Source organism: Megalops cyprinoides, chromosome 10, assembly GCF_013368585.1.
Source record: "Megalops cyprinoides isolate fMegCyp1 chromosome 10, fMegCyp1.pri, whole genome shotgun sequence".
NCBI classification, from domain to species: domain Eukaryota; kingdom Metazoa; phylum Chordata; class Actinopteri; order Elopiformes; family Megalopidae; genus Megalops; species Megalops cyprinoides.
The window spans coordinates 31,892,189-31,914,367 of NC_050592.1; the positions used below are offsets into that span (position 1 = coordinate 31,892,189).

A 22,179-nucleotide genomic window follows, 5' to 3' on the forward strand; every position below is an offset into this window, starting at 1 on the left:
GTATATTACCTTGTTCATCTGTTGACAAATGTGTGTTCAACTCCAAAAGACAAGCTACTACAGCCTTCATGCCATTTTAATTCAACAATAAGGGCAAAAAAAGGACACCACAGCTTTTGAGTCCATTTTTTTTTTATTTTTCGATATGCATTTACACGCATATTGTAAAGCAAATTAGCAAACAAATATACAAATACCTTAAGCTGTTCTGCACAAATCAGAAATCATACCTGGCACTAGTGTTTGAAGTAAAGTACAGAAAGGTGGGAGGAGGGACAACCGAAACAAATCGGGGGGGGAAAAAATACCCTAGATGAGAAACTGCAGCCTGTGGCATCATTCAGCAGCACCAGAATGGCAACATGGAACAGGACTCGGAAAATAAAATAAAAAAAAAGTCATCCAATCTCACGTCCCCCGTACGCTTTGTGCATTGCAATACATTTACGTGGGAACTAGGATTAACAGTGCAGGTGCCTAAGCCTCCTGTGGCTTCAGTCATTTGCGTAGCGTTTGAGTGTGTAGAAAACAGAAGTCTTTATTCCTGAATCTTTTGCCCTCCCCCAGTGCCGTCTCTTGTTCATCAAGGACACGCAGTCGGGCGACTCAGCAACATCGGGGGGGTTACAGGAATACAATGGAACGAGAGCCTGAGTGCTGTCTTTGGTAGGCAAAGTAGAGTCACGTATTCATTATGTCTACCACAGTATGTGAACGACCTATGAGCTTCTCTTGACGGCATCAGAAAGACATTCAGCCGAACATGTTCCAAGTCTTGAAGACACAGAATGGAAATACAAACAGAACAGCTTTTTTTATCCAAAGGCACCATGAATCAATGAAGATATAAAAATCAATCTTATTCTGTGAGGTGAACGCATCAGACTCCGTAAACCGCCTTTGAACTGAAGGTCTTTGACTCCTTACAATAAACGAAACCTTTTATGTTCCTACAAAAAAAAATGGAAGCAAGAGTCATCTTCCATGCCCTCAGACTTTGATCTACATCCTCAGCTCTTACGGAGGCTGTCCCCATGAATCTGAGAGGAGGCACAGCCCGGGACTTGCCGGGAGAAACGAAAGGGTTTGAGGGAGTCTCCCAGCTCTACCCTTGAGCAGTACCAAAGCCACTCAAATGCAAAACGTGTTACTCACCACCTGCCAACAGAGGGCCGGTGTCTCTGAACAACCTTTTCTAAATCCAAACAATAAATAATAAAAGAACCTTAACTTCACAAAAATAGCCTATCATTTACAGAACTGTGAGGGAAAAAACAGCATCGACTGGTCCCCATTGACTTTGACTCGTATGCCTCTGAAGGGCTTTGCAAATCCTGTGACCTGGCGGACTGCCTCTGAGCGGTTCTGTTTGTTAATACACAACGACTCGCCCAGCGCCCCCCTTTCCACCCTGCCCGACAGCAAAGCAGCCCGAGACGGGTGGCTTGGCTCCTCCCCTGCGTTTCCACGTCAGCAAGGTGGTGCACCCTGGGAAACGTGGTCTGAGGGCTCAGACAAAAAGCAGCAGAAACACCAGTGTTCACCCCACAGGTCACGATTAAACTCCTCCCCTTACAAAACACTTCCTGTCAATCCAGCCTACAAAACAGACCTCTTGCCTACCCACTGCCTGTTACACTTTCACTGAACCCGCTGTCCCAAGTCTTAACTGAAAGAAGTACAACATGTAATTAAAGCTGGCTTGGAGGGGTGGGGGGGAATCACAGAACCAAATAGCGGCTCCCTTCAGACGGGACGCCCCGTGGGTACTGGCAAGGTTAACTTTCGTAAGCTATGGTGGTTAGTGATGAGTGTGTGACCGAGTCCCGTTCCGCAGCACTTAAGGTATCAGATTTCAGTCTGAATGCAGGTACTCTTGATAGAAGCGGGCGGGTCCGGCTGGTTGTTGTTGGCCTCCTTCAGCGGCCCCCCATAGCCCAGCTCGCTGGGGCACACCAGGCTGACGTTCTCCTCAGTGATGAAGCAGAGGGCGGAGAGCTCAGGACAGGGGCCGAGGGAGGAGGGGGAGAGTGGGGGCGGCGGGACGCCCGGGGCGGGGCAGGCCTCCAGCCGGTCGTTCTCCACCTCGGGCAGGGGGCTGACGGCGGCGGCGGGGCGGGCGTGGGCGTGGGCGTGGCCATCGCCCGAGCCGCGGCTGCAGGAGGACGAGGTCTTGGCGCTCTCGGGGTCGGAGCCGCTGAGTTCGGACAGGTGGCTGCAGTGCGAGTCGGCCACCGAGGCCACGCTGTCGCTGAGCGAGGGTGAGGGCGAGTCGGGCCCGCTGGAGGGGGCGCTGCGCTGCTCCAGCAGCTGGGCGTCCGCGTCCTCGCGCCCCTCCGCCCGCTCCCCGCCCTTCCTCCGCTGCTTGCCCTTGCCCTTCTTGCCTGAACAGGAGGAGGAGGAGGAGGAGGAGTGGGGGGGTGGGGCTGCGTCCCTGGCCCACTGGGCGGAGCCGCGCCCGCCCTCTGCGGGGCAGCCCAGGGGCCACGCCCCCCCGCCGCGCCCACCGCTGCCAGCATCGTCCGCACCGCTGCCACCGCTGTGGTGCCGCTGCTTCCCAGGCTTGGACTCGATGTCCACCTGCACCTCCATGCTGTTCCCATCCCTACACACACACACACACACAAAAACACACACACACACACACACACAGGTGAGAAACAAGGAACCACCAAGTTCACCTGAACAGTCAATGGCTGCCAGATTCCCCCAATGCTGTGTTGCAAGTGTGAGAGGCATATAAAAATTCCATTAAAAATCTAAAAATCCCCGCAGGAGCCTTCTACTAATACTGTTCCCATCCCTACACACACAGGACCCTGCTTACCACATACTGCAGAGCGAAGGCCCCTACAATTTCCACTTTGTTTAAATAAAAAAAAAAAAAGTCATAGTGTCTGGGTTACATACACATTAGCACCTATGGATCTACAATCTCTGAGAGCAAACACACATAAAGGGTGTTCTGAGTTTTACATATGTATATCCATATGTCCCGGAGAACACAGGCCTGCCTTTTACAGGTAGGTTATAAGGTTTCCCTCCCGCTGTGGAGGCGTGTCTGCAGCGCTCACCTGTCCAGAGGCATGTAGGAGTTGAGAATGGATCCAGCCATTGCTTTGGTACTTGCATTGTCGCTGATTGTCCCCAGACTGACGGTGCCCGACTCCCCGCTGAGGCTATAGCGCTCCTTCTGAACGTCCGCCTGCACCTCCAGCCTGGGCCAGCAGGGGGCGGGAAAGAGAGCGATGTCAAGCTTCCTACAGCTTTACCACAGCCACTATAGAGCTGTACAACTACATTCATGAAAACACCAAAAAGAACGCTGTCACATGATATTGACCCCAACTGTATGCACACAGAATTCAATAATTAAAATCAATTAATTGAATTCTCAGTATGTCAACTGATGTGCAAGCACCAATAGATATTTCACCAGTTGGCAAACACTGTTTCCAAGTCAACGTACCATTTTGCATTCTATTCAATACACATCTACTTCAAGTGGAATTGCTGGAATACTGATCTCATAATTTAATCATAATTCAAGATTTTGCAAACACCTTTCTGCCTGCTAAATTCCCGTAATATAATTCAAATTTCCACACACTGGGTCATGTTTTACTGAATCTCACTCACGAGTTCTGTCCCATACAGCGTTACTGCCCATGTACTGCTACGCTGCGAGTGACTGATGGCACTGTGCACAATGGGCTGGCCCCTGACCTGTTGAAGCAGCTGACCATGGCGCTGCCGGACAGGCTGCCGGTGATGCTGGCGCCGGCGAGCGCGGTGGTGCTGGCCGTCTCGCTCAGGTTGTCGCGCATGGCGCCGATGCGGTCCATGTGGCTGCCGCTGGCACTCAGGCTGCCCGTCAGCCCGCCCACGCTGCCCTCGCCGATGCTCGGGTTGTTCCGCGTCTCCGCCACCGACGTGGTGTCTGCGGGACAGAGGGGGTCGTTGGAGGTGCGGTGGCAGTCACGGCAGGGGACATGCCGTAACGTCCCCGGCGCTCTCTTTTTTGCCCATCTTGACGCTGCCGCTTGACACCAAAACAGCTGCCATCTCTGATTGGGATCTGTTATCTCCTTCTAGCAGTCTCTGACTCACCAGCTCATTGCTTCTACTAACTGACACACAGCAATCACCACACTGCTGAGGATTTGTTAGGTCTTTCTCATTGTCTCGCTCATTTTTTGTCACCTCTGAAAGACAGCCGTCACTGCGTAGGACCTGCTACATCAGTCTATAATTACTGTTCAACTCACTTCAGTTAATGCTCTTATGACTGACTCTGTGACCCGCTGTCATTTACTTTCATCTTTGACTTTCACAGACTCACTTGGCAGAGGAAAGTGAATCTATGAATATGTGAGTAGCTACAGCAAATTACAAAGCCCCATTTACCCAGCCGCATCATTTTTTCCAGGATTTGTGCTGTCACTGTGAAGGCCGCTGTTTCAAATCTGCATAATTGCCTGATTGATCGGCTCCCTCCCTCCACCCTCCAAAGGAAGCGTGCTCAATGCGCAGCGGTACAATGCGGAGCACTCGAACACACATCACTCTGGGGTCTCCGACAGGGAGAGAACAACGGGCTAGCGGGCCGCTTCCTCCAATAACAAAAAGCCTTGAGGAGAGGAGCCGAGCCGCCGCCGCTGGAGTGCGGTGCTCTGTCCGAGCAAAGACTGGAGTGTGTGTGCGCGCGCGTGCGCGTTCTCACCTGTGGCGGCCGCCCCGCTGCCCGCGTTCATGTCGTTCTCCTCGTCGAACTCGATGCGCACCCCTTTGCCGTTGCCAGCCGACACGCCGCAGCCCCCGCTGCGGCACAGGGAGATGGGCACCACGCCGTACACATATGCCAGCATGATGGGCACCCCGATACCTGCCAACGCACAGTGGGGGGAAACTCCAGTCAGCACTTCCACAGGAGACAGGAGACTCGCTCATCAATCATGAACAGGATGGATTAACGAGACTGCAGCCGGCGGCCCACGAGGGTCACACACTGTCTGCAGTTACATCCACTGAGCAGCAGGGGGCGCTGTTCCCCCAAGATGGAAGTGGTCAGTGGATGCCAGCCTTTACTGGGCATTAGGAATCCAGGGAATTAATGCAAGATCAGCAATTACATTTATATTAGGGAGGAAATCAAGCTCTCATTTAATGGTATGCTGCACATATTGACCAGGACAATCAGCTGGAAACAGACTGCATGCTTTCTGCCAAGCTAAAGTTGACAATGCTACCAAAGGGAAGGCAGGAAGGGCAGGAGAGAGCTGGCGAAATGACTTACCGACAGTTACCGCCGCCACCACCGGGGAGACGATCACAGACAGAGTGACACCGCCCGCGATCACCAGGTTCCTCTTGTGCTTGGAGATGTCCTTTCCTTCATAGCGGTTATGAATCTGGAGAAAGAGGAGGGGGCCGTGTCAGCTGCGGACTACGGGACACATCAGCCACCCTGTTCTACAGGCCACGGTGGGATCCATCCACTTCAGACAACTGCTTCTGTCACTAAGCGTTACATTGATCTGGATGCCCCTTCAAAAATCTGAAACCTCTTACCATGACGGTCTTCTGAAGTGGGTACGCACTCCTCACAAAATCCCTTAACCTGTCCCTAGGATATTCCAGGTTAAATAATCACCTGCAGGTTCTTCTGACAGTCATAACACCATCCTGACAGTTTCGGGGAGCAGCGCGGTTAGGGAAAATTGGAGGTACTGGCTAGGCGCCCCGTTCCTGCCGCATGGGGCTTGGGTTTACAGTCTGTCTGCACTCAGATGAGAAGTGTCTGCACAATCGCTCACCCCCAAAGACAAACGTATCTGCTGAAATACAATCTTTTACTTTCTTCTTCCAATGGCCAGAGATGACTGCCACCACAAACACAGCTACAGTGCCTTCGTAACTGACTTTGTGTCTTTATCACTGTAGATTATTACCTTAGTAACTATCTTCTTATCCATTTAAAACATTAGCTCAGTGGAAGAGCTGTCTGACACCACTGGACGCAGTCGTAGGGATCGACTGATTATCTGGTCGTTAGATAATTGGGCCGATATTTGCAAATTTTTGATTATCTGTCATCGGTATATTTTTAGCTAAATTCCTGATATTAAAAAAAAACTTTTAAAAGCAATGTGTGTACTATCCTGACGCATCTCCTCTGTCAGAAAAAAATGCCATTGGTATGGCTAATATTCTTTCCACAAAATTCGCTCATTGGCCATCGTTCGTCCGATAATTGAATGCTTTTGAAATAGCGATAGGCATCTTTTGCGTAGCCAAAATAAGATAACCATAAAGAAATTTACCCACAGCATCAATATTAGCCCCCTTTTAGTAGGCCCTGTCTCTCTCTCGTACACCGTCTCATTCGAACGCACACACCCTCGCACACACGCTGCAGCTCAAATGTGACCCTCACAGATAATCTGTAATGTCAAATGTGGTCATTTTAGTTATTGCAATTTTTTAGTTTAATTTTATCTTTGAGAAAGAATTTTCATTTGATATTTTTGCTCTTTATTTAGTCATATGTTTTCAGGCATAAAGTTAAGTAAAGAGGGTCTGTAATTAAGTCCATGTTGTCACAGCCTATTTCTTTTCACACAGTGAAAAAACATGTCAAAAACATTCAAATATTGGCCTGAAATATCGGTTATCGTCCTCTTTTTGTCACAGATAATGATTACCGTATTAGCCTTGAAAAAAACCATATCGGTCGACCCCTGTCTATGGGTGCAGCTGTAAAAGGGCTTCTCCATCAGAGAAAACCCATCTACGCTCCTCTCTCTGACACTGGCTGAATCTGCACAGTGCGGGATTCTGCCAGCTGTCCAGGGCCACTGGGTGTTAAGGGTTTCAGGGAGGTGAGGAGATTATTCATATCAGAAATCCAGTTTCCCTGCATCTTCACCGGAACCGGGCCACTGACTGTTGCGAGCTTAAGCGATATTTTAGTTGAAGTGACGCTGATATGGGCGAATATCCAATCACATAAATGTACTGGGTGCAAAGCGCTAACTGGTCATGGTACCCACCTTGCGGCCCACGTAGACGGGGATGCCGATGATCATGGCGGGGATGGCGATGCCGGCGATCAGCGCGATGCCCACGGGGGCGCCCACCAGCGTGCCCAGCTGCCACAGAATCTTCTTCTTGCGGCTCCAGGGCTTCTTCCCCCAGAAGGTGCACCCGGACGGGCTGGGTAAGGGGAAAGGGTGGAGTTACACACCGGAGGCTGTGTGAAAACCCCGCGAGCGACGCCGGTTCGGGCCCGTCAGCCCCCCCCCTCACCTCAGGTAGTGCAGGTCGGAGATCTCCTTCATGCAGAGCCAGCAGAACTCGCAGCCGCACACGGCGCAGGTCATGTGGTTGCAGCTGCCGTCGTTCATCTTGATGATGTAGGCAGCGCAGCGCGGGCACGGCTTGATGTCGTCCGCTGCAGAGGGAGCAGAAGTGTGTCCGGAAGTATGAATAGACACAGTATGCGAATATATGTGCTTATGTAAGTGTTCCTAGGTCTATGTATTTGCAAACTTGTAGCCCCACTCTCCTGGCTGTAGCTCAGAGAGGAGGAGCGGATGGGTTGTGTGTGTGTGTGTGCGTGCGTGCGTGCGTGCGTGCGTGCGTGCGTGCGTGCGTGCGTGCGTGCGTGCGTGCGTGCGTGCGTGCGTGCGTGCGTGTGTACCTGTAGCCCCGCTCTCCTGGCTGTAGCTCAGAGAGGAGGAGCGGATGGGGTGTGTGTGTGTGTGTGTGTGTGTGTGTGTGTACCTGTAGCCCCACTCTCCTGGCTGTAGCTCAGAGAGGAGGAGCGGATGGGTTGTGTGTGTGTGTGTGCGTGCGTGCGTGCGTGCGTGCGTGCGTGCGTGCGTGCGTGCGTGCGTGCGTGCGTGCGTGCGTGTGTACCTGTAGCCCCGCTCTCCTGGCTGTAGCTCAGAGAGGAGGAGCGGATGGGGTGTGTGTGTGTGTGTGTGTGTGTGTGTGTGTACCTGTAGCCCCGCTCTCCTGGCTGTAGCTCAGAGAGGAGGAGTGGATGGTCCTGTGTGTAGAGGGGGGAGGGTCTGGATGTGGGTGTGTGTGTGTGTGTGTGTGTGTGTGTATGTGTGTGTGTGTGTGTCCCTGTAGCCCGGCTCTCCTGGCTGTAGCTCAGAGAGGAGGAGCGGATGGGGGGGGTGTGTGTGTGTGCGCGTGTGTGTGTGTGTGTGTGTGTGTGTGTGTGTGTGTGCGCGTGTGTGTGTGTGCGTGTGTGTGTGTGTGTGTACCTGTAGCCCCGCTCTCCTGGCTGTAGCTCAGAGAGGAGGAGCGGATGGGTTGTGTGCGTGTGTGCGTGTGTGCGTGTGTGCGTGTGTGCGTGTGTGCGTGTGTGCGTGTACCTGTAGCCCCGCTCTCCTGGCTGTAGCTCAGAGAGGAGGAGCGGATGGGGTGTGTGTGTGTGCGTGTGTGTGTGTGTGTGTACCTGTAGCCCCGCTCTCCTGGCTGTAGCTCAGAGAGGAGGAGCGGATGGTCCTCAGACGGAGGCTCTGGGCTCTCTGTTGCCGGGCAGCGTCACAGGTCTGGTTGGGGTGCCACAGCTGCTTGCAGTGGTAGCAGAACTCGGTGCCGCACCCGTCCCGGCCACAGGTGATCTTGGGGCAGCTGGCGCAGCCAAAGGCGATAACGGCATACCTGCACAAAGACCAGCAGAGGAGGAGGACTTAACACTGTGGATACACTGAACAGGGAACCGCTCTGAACGTGCAGGGGTGCACCAGACCAGGATCATCCGGTTTTCCCGATCCCTTTTACCCCGGGACCAGTGGGTAATAAAAGCACAGGACCATGTCTTCACCAAAGGTCACGCGATCACAATCTGCATGCTTTCCACCAGCACGGACCCAGGGGAGACGGCACTAAGCTTCACTTAGCCTCTGCTGTGATAAATAGCCACACGACCGTCCTCAATCACACAGTGCACTACAGACACCAGAATAAAACGCTGCATGTAATGATACCACACATGGATCCATCTTGAGCTGCTCGAGATGGATTGCTCTGCCGTTTAAAATCACTCCGTTTCCTTTCCCGCCTCTGTAAGGTTAATTGAATCGGAAAATAAATGTTGAAAGCGGACTAGCCTAGCCAAAGATCCGAATGCAAATTAATCTCTATATTCAGATGCGCTTTAGATATGAGACAAATGACAGGAGTATTAATGGGCGCACTGAATGTAATGCATGAGGCAGCCGACTTCAGCGGGCAAAATGAACAGCCAAAGCAAATCCATTTCCATAGTTCTTTCAAACAACCGCCTTGCCCTCTAAAAAGTACCAATGTTCACCGAGAACAGACTGAGGCCACACCTTGAAATGCAGGAAGCTGCTCCAGTTCATCATTTTGCGAAATGATAAGCTATTGGTGTGCGACGGCTTGGCGGTGAGATTTACAGAGAGCCAGGCTGCTTCCTCTCCCTGTCTGTGGCGTTGTTAAGAGAGTGCATGGAGGCGGCCCTCTGTCCTTAACGGTCGCCACGGCGCCCGCAACGCCTCAGATCACGTTACGCAGCAGCAGCTGTCCTGCACACACACCGCGGGGAAAACAAAAAAGCTCCGGCGTCACGGTCTCCCTCCTGGGGGGACCCTCGGCGCTCTCGCCGCGGACAGATGAGCCGTGCCCGTGACGAGGGCGCAGCGTTCAGGGGGGAGCCCGCAGCAGGCACGTCGCCCCCTGTCCTCAAGGAACCTTGGGGTTTCCAGCGTCACAGTTAATTCTCCCCCTCTCAGATCCGTGCGCATTAATCCTGCACTGACCCCAGACCGATCCTTTCCGCTGAATCCGAGCCGGCGGGCAGGGGGGGACGGGGGGGAGCAGGGGGGTTGGCGGCGAACGGTCCACGCACAGGGGTGACCGGGTCCAGCTGCTGAACTTGGCCCCTGTTGCTTTCAGAAGAAAATGTGGTGCAGATGTGAACCCTCCTCCCACCGGGTTCCTAAGTCATAGTTTCCATTAACAGGTAGGCTGGACCAGGGCCTGTGACGGGGGGACGGGGACGGGGGGGGGGGGGGGGGGGGGGGGGGCAGCAATACAGGAAACCGGGCTGAAGCAACAATCGGGGTGAAGCTCTTTCATTTCCTCTGGCCCTTTAAAGAGCAGGGGGATGCTCTGCTCTCCCTCCCCACACCAGATCCAGGCCCCTGGAGTAATGAAGGAGCTGGAGGCAGCTCATATGTGCTCTCACGGGGCCTCAGGGAGCAGGGAGAGGGAGTGGTTCTCTCATCTCCACCGGCTGCCTTTAAAACCCTCCGCCTCAGCATATCCACTGAAGGCACGGCGCCTCCTGGCAGCCAACTTTACAAGAAAATGAAAACCACCTTTTCAGACCCACAACGCAAAAAACGCCTCGGCAGCCAAGTACGCGGCGATCAGTTCAGGATCCGAGATGAAAAGGCCACCGGACAAACTCTTCCTGTACTGTGCCTGAGAATCAGCAGCAGGGTGAAGCAGAGAGAGAACCCGGGCGGCCCAGATTTTAAAAGCTCTTAAAAAGGCTGCTGAGCAGCGAAGTCTTTCTGCCAGCGTGTGCTGGTCCAATGAGCCGAGCCACTGAGCTTCCCTGGTGACCCGGTGTTTCCCCTACAGCCTGGGACACAAAGTACTCTTCCTAAAAATTGTGTGTGAGCATACTGCCGTGGCACACTAAACAAGTTTCAGCTGGGGAGTTTTCGCATGTGTCACCATCTCAGGGTCAGGCTACCAGTATTACTAGTAGCTTTTCATCTTCTTTCTAACTTATCCGACAGTCAAAGACAAGTACAAGTCTGCAATTTTACTACACTGCCATTGGGCCAGCATCATTCCCTTTGTGGTGCTTCTCTTGGTCATCATGGGCCTCTGGGTTACATAAACAATTGAGTGCTCAGCATAGCTAAATCAGCTCATCTTCTGGGACTGTCCAAGGTACCTTTAAGCTTTGCTGCTCGCGCTTTGTTGCCATGGTGTCTTGCATCTTCCACGGCTCTCGCTACTCCTGCTTGTGGTTCTGCAGGAAACCGCTCACTTCAAATAATTGTGGGCAGATGAAGTTATTTAACAGTCATATTTCACTGTCTGCTGGAAGTCTTGGCATAAGATTGGCTCATGTAACTCGACACTGAAAGTGTATCTGAGGAATACCTAGGAAATGAGGAGTGGCTCTTAAATGCTTGTAAGAGGCATCATTGTAGGGCATAAGCGCCTTACACAACGAGATCCATACCATTCAGGCAATGTGCAATTTCCACATGCACGGGCTGTTTCTACATTAACTGTAGCAACCTCGTAACGGCTTTTAGGAGGTGGCCTGCCTGCTTCCTCATTCAGGAGCTGGTCCTCTCCTCTCTGTTACACGGGACAGTGAGGACCTTCTGAAGCTGACAGGCCTCTTCACAGCATTCCCAGCCTCTCCTCCTGTCACAGCATCTCAGGAGAAGCCAATGCATTAAAACAGTCCTTCACTCTCAGAAAAGAAGGGCGCATATCTGGATGACATCATCTGGTGAACTAGCACTGGTGTTCAGCTGGACAGCCATCCATGTCACTAGCTAATTATGACATCAGTATCCATTTTAAATATTCACTCCCTGACCCCTTTACGAGTAAAACGGCAACACACAAAGTAGTGCTTCAGCGCTGCCCGGTTAATTAAAAAAAGGCATGGAGTGGGAGGTACCCAGGCTGCAGAGAGCACCTGATGAGTGAGCGCCTGACCGGCTGGAGGCTGGCCAGCATGCCGATCTTTAACTGGGTAACGCTGCTAAGCCCGCTGCCCGGGACCGTGCCGAGGTCGGCTGAGCGTGCTCGCTTACTTGGCAATGCCGTTCAGGAGGCTACAACAGCAGCAATATGCCCAGTATCCAAATGAGCTACTGATTCCATTTGCACCATTGTGCCCGTAATGCCACCTGACCCCCAGGCCCGGGAGGCCACAGACGCCCTGGCCCCGAGCCAGCGTCCCGGAAGAGAATTAGCCGGTTATAACCGGTCCTGTGCGGCTCAGGGCGGGTGGATTACCGCTGGCCTGACGCGGCTGGGAGGGGAGGGGAGCTGCAGGGAGCGAGCGGCGGGACACGGTGCACCTATGCACCGGACCTCCAGCTCAGCCTCTTACTCAGCCACGCCGGTCGGCCTGTTGCTGTTAAACAAGCAGCAGGAGACGTGGAGAGGCACCAGACTCCTGACTGACCGTGCTGTGCTCACCCCCGACCGTGTCTTTCTACATGAGATTTCTCAGAGTTTCCCCTCCACCCATGCAGGGGCCAGTCCTCTGGTCTCCTCGCAGTGGGTAAAAGGGACCGAATGAGTGAGCCTTCTGCCACAAAAATACTCAGTTTTTCATCTTTAGGCGAACTAATCTGACACCTGAACGGTGCAACTACAACCTGCTCTGTACCCTGGATCTGGCTGGAAACAGTCCTTCCTGTAAACTCCCACTTCCTCCCACTTAACTCCTCTCCTCTACTTTACAACAGCAGCTCAGCTGATTTAGCTCCAGTTACTCCATCCACAGTCAGAGGGGAGGTCAGCTTTGGGCTAGTTTCGCTCTGAAAGCATTATTCACCATTAACAAGGTAACATTTCACACACATTATAAAACGCTATGAAAAGTATCAACATGACTGACTCTGACCACGGTGCCCCTTTAAGAGGAGGCCTATAGATCGCACTGGAACTTTGACAAGCTTGTTTCTGTTCGCCGTTCCCCGCGCTGGTCAAGGGGAGACACGCCCAGGGCGATGGGGAGCTTGGCCCAGTGAGAGGAGCGCAGCTGCGGTTTCTGGGAAACGTGGGAGGGAGTAAATACAGGCGTATTGGGAAAGCAGGCCCAGGGAGCTGCTGAAAGTTCATCCCCTGCGCTTCCAGAGAAAGCGCCCAGTAAACAACATTCTGCAGCCTGTCTGACATGGCCGGGGCTTGGCTTGCGCTTCGCAGCCGCTCCGCTAGCTCTAGACAAAAACACTGCTGGGGTCTCACAAGTTCAGCTCGGAGCGCTCTTCCTGTTCCCGACGCGACACGCACCTCCCCTGTGAGGCCTGTGAAGACGGGGGGGTTTCATTCAGCGCGCTCTGGCCATTAGTGTTCAAGAGGGGGCCTTGTCAACTGAGCAGGAAGCTGAAGCAAAGCCGGCTTCCTGTGGCATTTCTCAGAAAAGACATCCTTACGTGACGGAAGGGGGCCACAATCCAAGGTCTCAAACTACAATCAGCCCTGCCTTTTTTATGTTTCACAGAGGTGTTCCTCAGACCTACACGCTGGTCAGGGGGTGAGGTGGACGGGAGCAAGCGGTCGCTGTGAAAGCTGTTTGGAACGGGGGTGGATTGCAGAACCACACCAGAGGGATTTGCTGGGAATTTGGGGGCTGTGGTTTTAGCCATACTGATGGAGCAGTCCCTGTCCAATAACCGGCGGTCTGGACACTACAACACATCCATGAGATTACTGACCAGACAGGCAGCTCACAGAGAGGAGAGGAGTGTTTAACAGCGCTGTTTCTGCGACGTCTCAACATGCCTAAGTCAAAATGGCGGTGAATGACTCACTCATCCCAAGTGAAGAGGAACCAAGGGCAAATATAGAAACAGGACCTTCGGGAGAACGCGTGTTTTAAGGTGTCGGCTCAGATGGCAACTTCCTGCGATTCCCTCACTTCCTGCCAGAGCGCTGTCAGGCGCCCGTGCCCCAGGCCTAAATTACAGTCCGAAAGCCGATCGCTGGGCGGGGCACGTGAGGCCCCGGCCTATATTTAAGCACACAATGGGGCCGAAAGTGGCAGTCAGCACTCTCCCCTTTGCCAGCCCGCCTCTATTGTTCCCCTGTGGCAGGGGCTTAGAGGGCTGGACAGGGCTCTGGCAGGTTACCCCGGGAAAGCCTCCCGCAGCAGGAATGCCAGCACCGAGCTTAGGACAACGCTAAGCGGGTGACTCCACTCCATGGACACAATCACACAGACAGGCTGGAACCTCCAAATTGGCTGACAAACCTACATTCCATTTCAGCTGCAGCACCTGGGCTTCCTGCAAGAGGAAGCACATACACTCCCAGTCATTTTAGGACATAAAATCCATTTTCATACAATGTGTTAACTGCCAAGCCAACCTAAAAAAATTATCAGTTAGGTTTATTTTGTTTAATCTTTGTTGGAGACATGCAATCTTAAAGTACACAGAAACCCGCGGTTTCTCTGATAAATGTAAAATTAGTGTAGCCATTAACAGCCAACACAGTCACACACCTACAGTGCAGGAGAGGACAAGAATGAATAATTGATAAGAACAAACGAACGTTACAAGGCCATCTGGGCGTGCAATCTGCTGACTGCTAAACAGTTTGCTACACTTTTCAGCTGCCTGTGAGAATGCAGCAGAAAAGTGGGCAGAGCGGTCCCTGTGCCTGCAGGCCTGGTGCAGGCACAGCGGCGGAAAAAGCACATAAGCATGCACTTTCAAAGCTGTGTCCACCCATCCCTGACTTCATGTATAAAGGCTGTTTTTCCAATTCTTCCTGCATACTGGAGTACAGGCAGGCAGTATTTAAACTGGGTGATACTCAAAATGGGGAAGCTACCCACAACTATGCGTTCACAAATCTACCCAAGTCTCTTCCATTAGTTATGCTAACTGATTTCACCCATGTTACACTTACACCAGCCTGGCTTTTAGGAACACAAAAATCTTCAAATGACCCACTGCAATTTAGTCCACAGAACTGGAAGTGTGTGTCGTTAAAATTGCCCAGTATGCTCTCAAAACAAATTCCGTTCTTACCAAACGTTCTATTGCTCAACGATGACACTCACTTCAAAATGTCTACAGGCTACAAAGCTGTCTGTGGCTCACTGCTCTCACAGCTGCCAAAAAGAGGCCTGCTTTTCACTGGCAGCTTCCACACAGCTTGTCACGGCATCATTGGATACTCTCTTGGACAACTGACATATAGAACACTCAGTGTCCACATACATGCTGCAGAAGGAAAAAACACTGATTTCTTAGGCACAGCTTCACAGAAAAAAAAAGTTTGATTCTGTAAAAGTGTATTTTATATGAGGTGCTGAGGCTAGTGGATGTCAGATATGGAGGGTCTGGGGGCAGAAGAAATGGGGGGTTATGTTGGAAGAATGTTGTGTGATGCTATTGTTTCGTTGTAATATACATGTTGAATGTGGTTTCAGTATTTTTTGTTTTGTCCTGTCTGATATTGGTATAAAAAATAAAAATTGATCATAAAAAAAGACAGAACTTTTCTTACATTTTCCTCTATACAGTGCTGGCCAAAAGTATTGGCACCCCTGCAATTCTGTCAGATAATGCTCAATTTCTCCCAGAAAATGATTGCAATTACAAATGTTTTGGTAGTAATATCTTCATTTATTTTGCTTGCAATAAAAAAACACAAAAGAGAAAGAAAAAAAAGTCAAATCAAGTATCAATTTACACAAAACTCCAAAAATGGGCCGGACAAAAGTATTGGCACCCTTTGAAAAATCATGTGATGCTTCTCTAATTTGTGTAATTAACAGCACCTGTTACTTACCTGTGACACATAACAGGTGGTGGCAATCACTAAATCACACTTGCAGCCAGTTAAAATGGATTAAAGTTGACTCAACCTCTGTCCTGTGTCCTTGTGTGTACCACATTGAGTATGGAGAAAAGAAAGAAGACCAAAGAACTGTCTGAGGACTTGAGAAGCAAAATTATGAGGAAGCATGGGCAATCTCAAGGCTACAAGTCCATCTCCAAAGACCTGAATGTTCCTGTGTCTACCGTGCGCAGTGTCATCAATAGGTTTAAAGCCCATGGCACTGTGGCTAACCTCCCTAGATGTGGACGGAAAAGAAAAATTGACGAGAGATTTCAACGAAAGATTGTGCGGATGGTGGATAAAGAACCTCGACTAACATCCAGACAAGTTCAAGCTGTCCTGCAGTCCGAGGGTACAACAGTGTCAACCCGTACTATCCGTCGGTGTCTGAATGAAAAGGGACTCTATGGTAGGATACCCAGGAAGACTCCACTTCTGACCCAGAGACATAAAAAAGCCAGGCTGGAGTTTGCTAAAACTTACCTGAGAAAGCCAAAAACATTTTGGAAGAATGTTCTCTGGTCAGATGAGACAAAAGTAGAGCTTTTTGGGAAAAGGCATCAACATAGAGTTTACAGGAAAAAAAACGAGGCCTTCAAAGAAAAGAACACGGTCCCCACAGTCAAACGTGGCGGAGGTTCCCTGATGTTTTGGGGTTGCTTTGCTGCCTCTGGCACTGGACTGTTTGACCGTGTGCATGGCATTATGAAGTCTGAAGACTACCAACAAATTTTGCAGCGTAATGTAGGGCCCAGTGTGAGAAAGCTGGGTCTCCCTCAGAGGTCATGGGTCTTCCAGCAGGACAATGACCCAAAGCACACTTCAAAAAGCACTAGAAAATGGTTTGAGGGAAAGCACTGGAGACTTCTAAAGTGGCCAGCAATGAGTCCAGACCTGAATCCCATAGAACACTTGTGGAGAGATCTGAAAATGGCAGTTTGGAGAAGGCACCCTTCAAATCTCAGGGAGCTGGAGCAGTTTGCCAAAGAAGAATGGTCTAAAATTCCAGCAGAGCATTGTAAGAAACTCATTGATGGATACCGGAAGCGGTTGTTCGCAGTTATTTTGTCCAAAGGTTGTGCTACCAAGTATTAGGCTGAGGGTGCCAATACTTTTGTCCGGTCCATTTTTGGAGTTTTGTGTAAAATGATAATTGATTTAATTTTTTTTTCATTGTCTTTTGTGTTTTTTCATTGCAAGCAAAATAAATGAAGATATTACTACCAAAACATTTGTAATTGCAATCATTTTCTGGGAGAAATTGAGCATTATCTGACAGAATTGCAGGGGTGCCAATACTTTTGGCCAGCACTGTATGTTGCATCTTATATCGAGTATAGTGTTAACCCTAACTGCTCCTCTCATACATACAAACCTATGCAACAACACAAGCTGTGTAAACTTTGGATGAGAGCGCCTGCTAATCGATTCAGTAGTGGGAGTGATACTTGCAGGAGTGGGCAGGGCCTTACCCGCAATCGGGGGCGGGGCACCAGCGGCAGTCGGGGTCGGCCACCAGCCAGCGGCGCAGCATGAACTCCTCGTACTTCTCCATGAGGGCGCGGTCGCCAAGGATCATGCGGATGTCGTGCGGGTTGAAGCGCTCCGAGCACTCGGGGCAGCTGATGTTGACGCGGCTCTCGGAGATCTCGATGCGCAGGTACTGCCGCAGGCAGTCGGCGCAGGAGCGGTGGTGGCAGGTCATGATGTCGGGGAAGCGCTCCCGCGAGTGGCGCAGAAGGCACAGCGGGCACTCCAGCAGCTCCGCCCCCGGCCCCGCCCCCGCCCTGCCGGCGGATGTGGAGGACGACGACGACGTCGAGGAGCAGGAGGAGGAGGCCGACGCCCCCGAGGAGGTGGAGGCCACGCCCGCCACAGAGAAGGCCGAGTTCTTGTCGTTGCACATCTCGGAGTGGATGCTCTCGATGCTGGCGATGCCGTCCACGCCGCCGGCCAGGTCGCGCGACTTGCGCTTGGGCTCGCGGCGGCGGCGGAAAAGCGAGCGCAGGGACAGCCGCCGCTTCTTGGGCGCCTTCTTGACGGAGGGCAGGCTGATGGAGGAGGCGGCCGACTGCAGGTCCCGCTCCGAACCCATTGGCTGGTGCTTCTGCAGGCTCATGTCTCCCGGGAGGGCTGTAGGGGAGCCGCCCGCGGGGGTCACATGGGCGGGGAGGGCGGGAGGAGGAGGAGGAGGGGAGGCGTGGGCTGGGGAGAGGGAGGGGGCCTGGGGGTGGGGGGACAGGGTTTCCGAAGGGAGGGCACAGGGGCTAAGACATGGCGGCTGGCCCCGGTGATACGATCTCTCCAACTGATCAGTCCTGTCGGGCCTCGAAGGCAAACTCTGGATCTGGAGACGGGGCACAAACTCAGGGGCCACTGAACCTGTGAGAGGGAGAGAGGAGAGTTCAAAACAGGGGGAATCTGAAGGCCAGCAGGAACGTACCCTCAGGCCACATAGAGGTTTACAACTTTCACCGAATAAAAATATCGGAACTTTCCATGCTCAGACGAGACATGACGTCAGCCCTTGCAATGCATTATTTAACAAAAGCCATTTCCAGGAACTCAGAACTGAGAGCTAACAGTGGCGGCGTCAGCCCCTCATTCCTAGAATGAGGAAGTGTGTGCATCAGAGCGTCCTCACCAAAGACGCATTACTTCCTGCTCGATTAGGTTACCTGAGAAAGAGCCCTCACCTGGTTCAGTGAGCGCTCCTGTGGAAACAGTCTGCCCTATGCTCAGCCATTGAGGACCACACCTCTCCTGCCATAATGCTGAATTATCCTCCACTGTAAAAAGCCCCAGCAGAAAGACTCTCTGCGTGGCCCTTCAACCCTGTAAACCGCTCCAGATGTCAGTTGACCCACATCTGACACCGGACACTTCATGCAGGAGTTGCCCTGAGGAGCGTCCCATCCTGCCGTGGGAGCCCTGGATCCCAGCGAGTGGCTGGGGTTACGGGTCTGATCAAAGATGCACAGATTAGAGATGAGGACTCAGGACTGTCCATCACCACATCAAGGCTGCAGAACAGAGCACCCTCACAGGAGAAGGAAATGACTGCAGTGCAGAAAAGCGCAGGCTGATGGTGAAATGCTCTTCACAACGGGATGTCAGAATGTGTACAGAGAGGGATTAATGCTACACCCATAGACAAACACATGGGGCTGTGAGCAGCCCAAAAGGGAAGCCTCCCAACAGCTTCACACCGTCAATGGCTTCAAGGTCTACCTGTGTAAGGCACTGAGCAATAACCTGGAGCTCATTTTTAAGGCAAATGTTTCCCATGTTTCAGTAAATACCAGTGCTACACCTGGAATTTGACCGGAATTTGGCCTCAAGTCCAAAGCTTTAATTGCCACGGCTCAGCCGTCCCTTGTGCTTGCATTCCATCCAATACCTTCTGCTGGTGATGGCACTCGCAGGGTCACACGGAGGTGCAAACTAGCAAACAAGAGCTTTTAAGAGGAGCACAGTGAGAAGCCTTCCCAGCCCTGAATAACAGCATCCACTGAGACCCACAGCTCTACATCACAGCACTCAGCATGGACAGAAGCAAGGAGAGAGAGTGACCAATACCCTTTCTCCAGGAACTCTCTTTAAAGGTTAAAAGTTTAACGTCTTAATCCTCCAATTACATCTATCCTCAGTACTGAAGCAAGACACAAAATGACACAATACACAACATTTTAGCTGAAAATTGCGCAGGCAGCATGGATTTGGTATAAATATGTGTGCAGAATGGAGGAGCAGGTTTTCATTGGACGCTGTTGTATTAAAGCCATCATGTTACCGTGTTGGTGGGCCAAATAAAATATTGACCCGAGACACAAGGAAAGAAAGTTATCCGGTTCTACTGGGATATCTAAGCGGACATCTCGAGAGGGCAGAACGGGTTGTTCTGAAAAGCAAAAAGGGTACGTTTGTAGAGCTTATCTGCGCGCCGAGAGAGAACAGCACACAAGACTGAGGAGCCTCAGTGTGGCGAGGAGGCCCGCGCTGGCCAGGCCACTCCACCCCGCTACCCCGGACTCCAGCCGGGCGCATTCCTGGGATCCACTGAGCCGCTTCAGGCCGCTCTCGCCGCGTGGCTCAAAGCGGACGTCGTAAATAGTGTCCGTTTGGGTCTTTCAATACTGCAGCCATTTAAAGTTTCCACTAACCTCGGAAAAAAACCCTTCACAATAAATGGCCATCTTGAGACATGCATCTTTGCTCTGTTCTGTGCATCGTTTGGCTTCTAAGTACAGACAACCTGATATCTTCCCACATCCTGCATGGGGGGGAAATTGAGATCTACTATGGGAAAGTCGAAGGCTGTCAACAAGTCGGGCTTCGGAGAGTAATATTCACACGTTCTCCCTTCCTGCTCATGATGTCTTCTGCGTCCAGCAGAGAATTTCGCACTGTGCTGAGGCGGAGCTGGAGAGGGAGAGAGTTCTCAAGAGCTCATCGTGCAAATATGACCAGCCCACGCCACCCCCCCCCCAACCCGTCCTGAGAGAGACCAAAAACTAGTTCTAAAAATCGCAGCTGGAGGAATGAAGAAAAAAAAAAAAGAAAAAGAAAAAAGCTTGAAGCTGCATTTGTCTAACACGTTTCATACCTTCAGGGGAGCGGGCCAAGAAAATTCCCCTGCTGAAAGCACGGCCAGACCCCGAGATTAATGGAACGGAGCACACTACACAACGTCTGCATGCAGCAGCAGCAACACAGGCTGCGCGTGGGACACACTCGGGTTGGTGACGCTGCAGTCTGACGGGGGGAGCTCCCAGCTCGTTTAATCGGCATGTTCGCTCGACGTAAGCGCTCGCTGCCCCAGACCTGCATACATTAACATGAGGCTGTGGACATCGCAGGAGTGGTCAGCGGTGGGACAGAGTGCCTGATTCCGCATGGAACAGCCATGATTGCACACACCCTGAGGACCTGGCCGACTGGCTCTCAGCTAGAGGCAAACTGAGACACGTCTGCCGTACAGCACCTTCTGAGAGTCTGCCTGAGCTAGCTGAGTGGTACGTGTCAGCAGGTTTAGCTCACATGTAACTCACACAACCACACATGCACGCACGCACGCACACACACAGGCTGACTAGTCTCTACACAACTGTACACACTCAAGCCTTGCCCCCAAAGGACACTCACAGGGGCAGTGCGGACTATGATACACTGCTGGTGCACTGCTACACTCACGCACACAGACACACAGACACAGACACGCTCTTCCACACATGTTCACGCACACACAGGCGCACGTGCTCGCACACACGCTCCCCTTCTCCGCGGCTCAGTCTGAGGCTGGAAACGGGAAAGCGTGCTGCAGTCCCGAGAGCGCGCTGTTTGGAGGGGGGGGCCAGGAGGTCAGGGCTCCCTGGAGAGAACGGCTCTCACAGCAGGAGGAAAGCACTGCAGCGCCTCCACACACCACTCCCATTCAAGCCTGAGACAGAGCAAAGCAAAAAAGCAAGCTTCCTCACTAGGGAAACGGGGAGGACACGTGGTGACATATGGGTAGGGTGTGTGATACGTGCTGAAACAGCAGCATGAAGAAGCAGATTCGTAATGGGCATGGTCCTCCAGAACCATCAGTGCGCCGCGCAAATGAAGCCTCAGACTAATGACTGGGCACAGACTAATGCCCTACCCCCTTCCTCACCCTCACAGCCACTCTCCTGTTATTCCACAATCATTTGGGGTCCACCTTTTGTACTCACCTCCACAGTTTTGGCAAGCAGTCTGGGTTGCGTAGGTCAATGAGCCTAAGCTAGGCAGGGCTGTGTCCTTTGTAGGGTTTGGTAGACCTACTGTGGTAAGACCTAGTAGGAATAAGCCTAAGCTTGGCAGGACTGTGACTCAGACCTGGGGTGCCAGTGCTGCTGTGGGTGCCTCCCGTGAACAGTAGGGGGCAGCGCTGGACGTGGGTTCCAACCTCTGGGCACTTGCTTAAGCTGAACACCTCGCTGCCACACACCAGTGCCGGAGGGCATGGCTGACTCAATAGCGTCTCTCCAGGCCACGACCTTCAGCCTGGACCCAGGCACGCCCCTGAGAGTGTAGGGGAGTGGGAACTCAGAGAGCCACAGCGCACTCAAACAGGAGCATCAGAGCGCGGGTCGGGGGCCGTCCCCCTAAAGCCCGCTGCCAGGGAGGGCTGTACTGTCTCTGCTTTTCTCAGCCCCGGCTTCAGTCCAGACCGCGCCGCGTCAGCGTGCCAGCCTCGGGAGGGGGAGCGGCTGGACGGGGGGGGGGGGACGCTGCTCTGCACGGAGCAGGGAGCGAGCCCCTCCCTGCAGCACGCCCCACTCACACGGGATAATGATCCAGCCACTCACAGGGACCGACTGAAGCACCGCGGCAATGAAGAGCCGTGCCAGCCTCAGGAAAGCGCAGGGTTAATCTGTCCCCTTCGTAAAAGGGCCTGCAATGGGAGGATGCTGCAGAGTGGAGAGAGAGAAGGGTGCTCTGTGAGAGGAGCACTGTGCTCTCTTCAGCCAGACAGCCCTCCTATACACACAGCTGCCTGCGCCTCTGCTCTTTATCTGGGGCTGCATTCACCACACGTAGGAAAGAATG

At 52.4% G+C, this 22,179-nt stretch overlaps 1 protein-coding gene across 1 annotated transcript; it reads right to left on the reverse strand.

Annotated features, from left to right (window-relative positions):
• Positions 1-130: 130 nt before the first annotated feature.
• Positions 131-17,754, reverse strand: LOC118784927 (E3 ubiquitin-protein ligase RNF19A-like). Its single transcript, XM_036539411.1, has 9 exons — positions 17,079-17,754; positions 8,471-8,679; positions 7,309-7,453; positions 7,053-7,215; positions 5,297-5,411; positions 4,724-4,885; positions 3,727-3,940; positions 3,075-3,218; positions 131-2,605 (listed from the first exon to the last, which is right to left on the reverse strand). Exons 1-9 carry the CDS (start codon positions 17,723-17,725, stop codon positions 1,849-1,851), a joined length of 2,556 nt encoding a protein of 851 aa, XP_036395304.1. The 5' UTR covers positions 17,726-17,754; the 3' UTR covers positions 131-1,848.
• Between the last annotated feature and the right edge of the window lie 4,425 nt (positions 17,755-22,179).

Coding starts and splice junctions, on each gene's coding strand:
- LOC118784927 (XM_036539411.1), bottom strand. CDS start 17,725: ATGAGCCTGCAGAAGCACCAGCCAATGGGTTCGGAGCGGGACCTGCAG. Junction 5,412..7,052: donor CCGTCTACGTGGGCCGCAAG/GTGGGTACCATG, acceptor CTCTTTCTCCAG/ATTCATAACCGCTATGAAGG. Junction 3,219..3,726: donor ATGGTCAGCTGCTTCAACAG/GTCAGGGGCCAG, acceptor CTGCTGGCCCAG/GCTGGAGGTGCAGGCGGACG.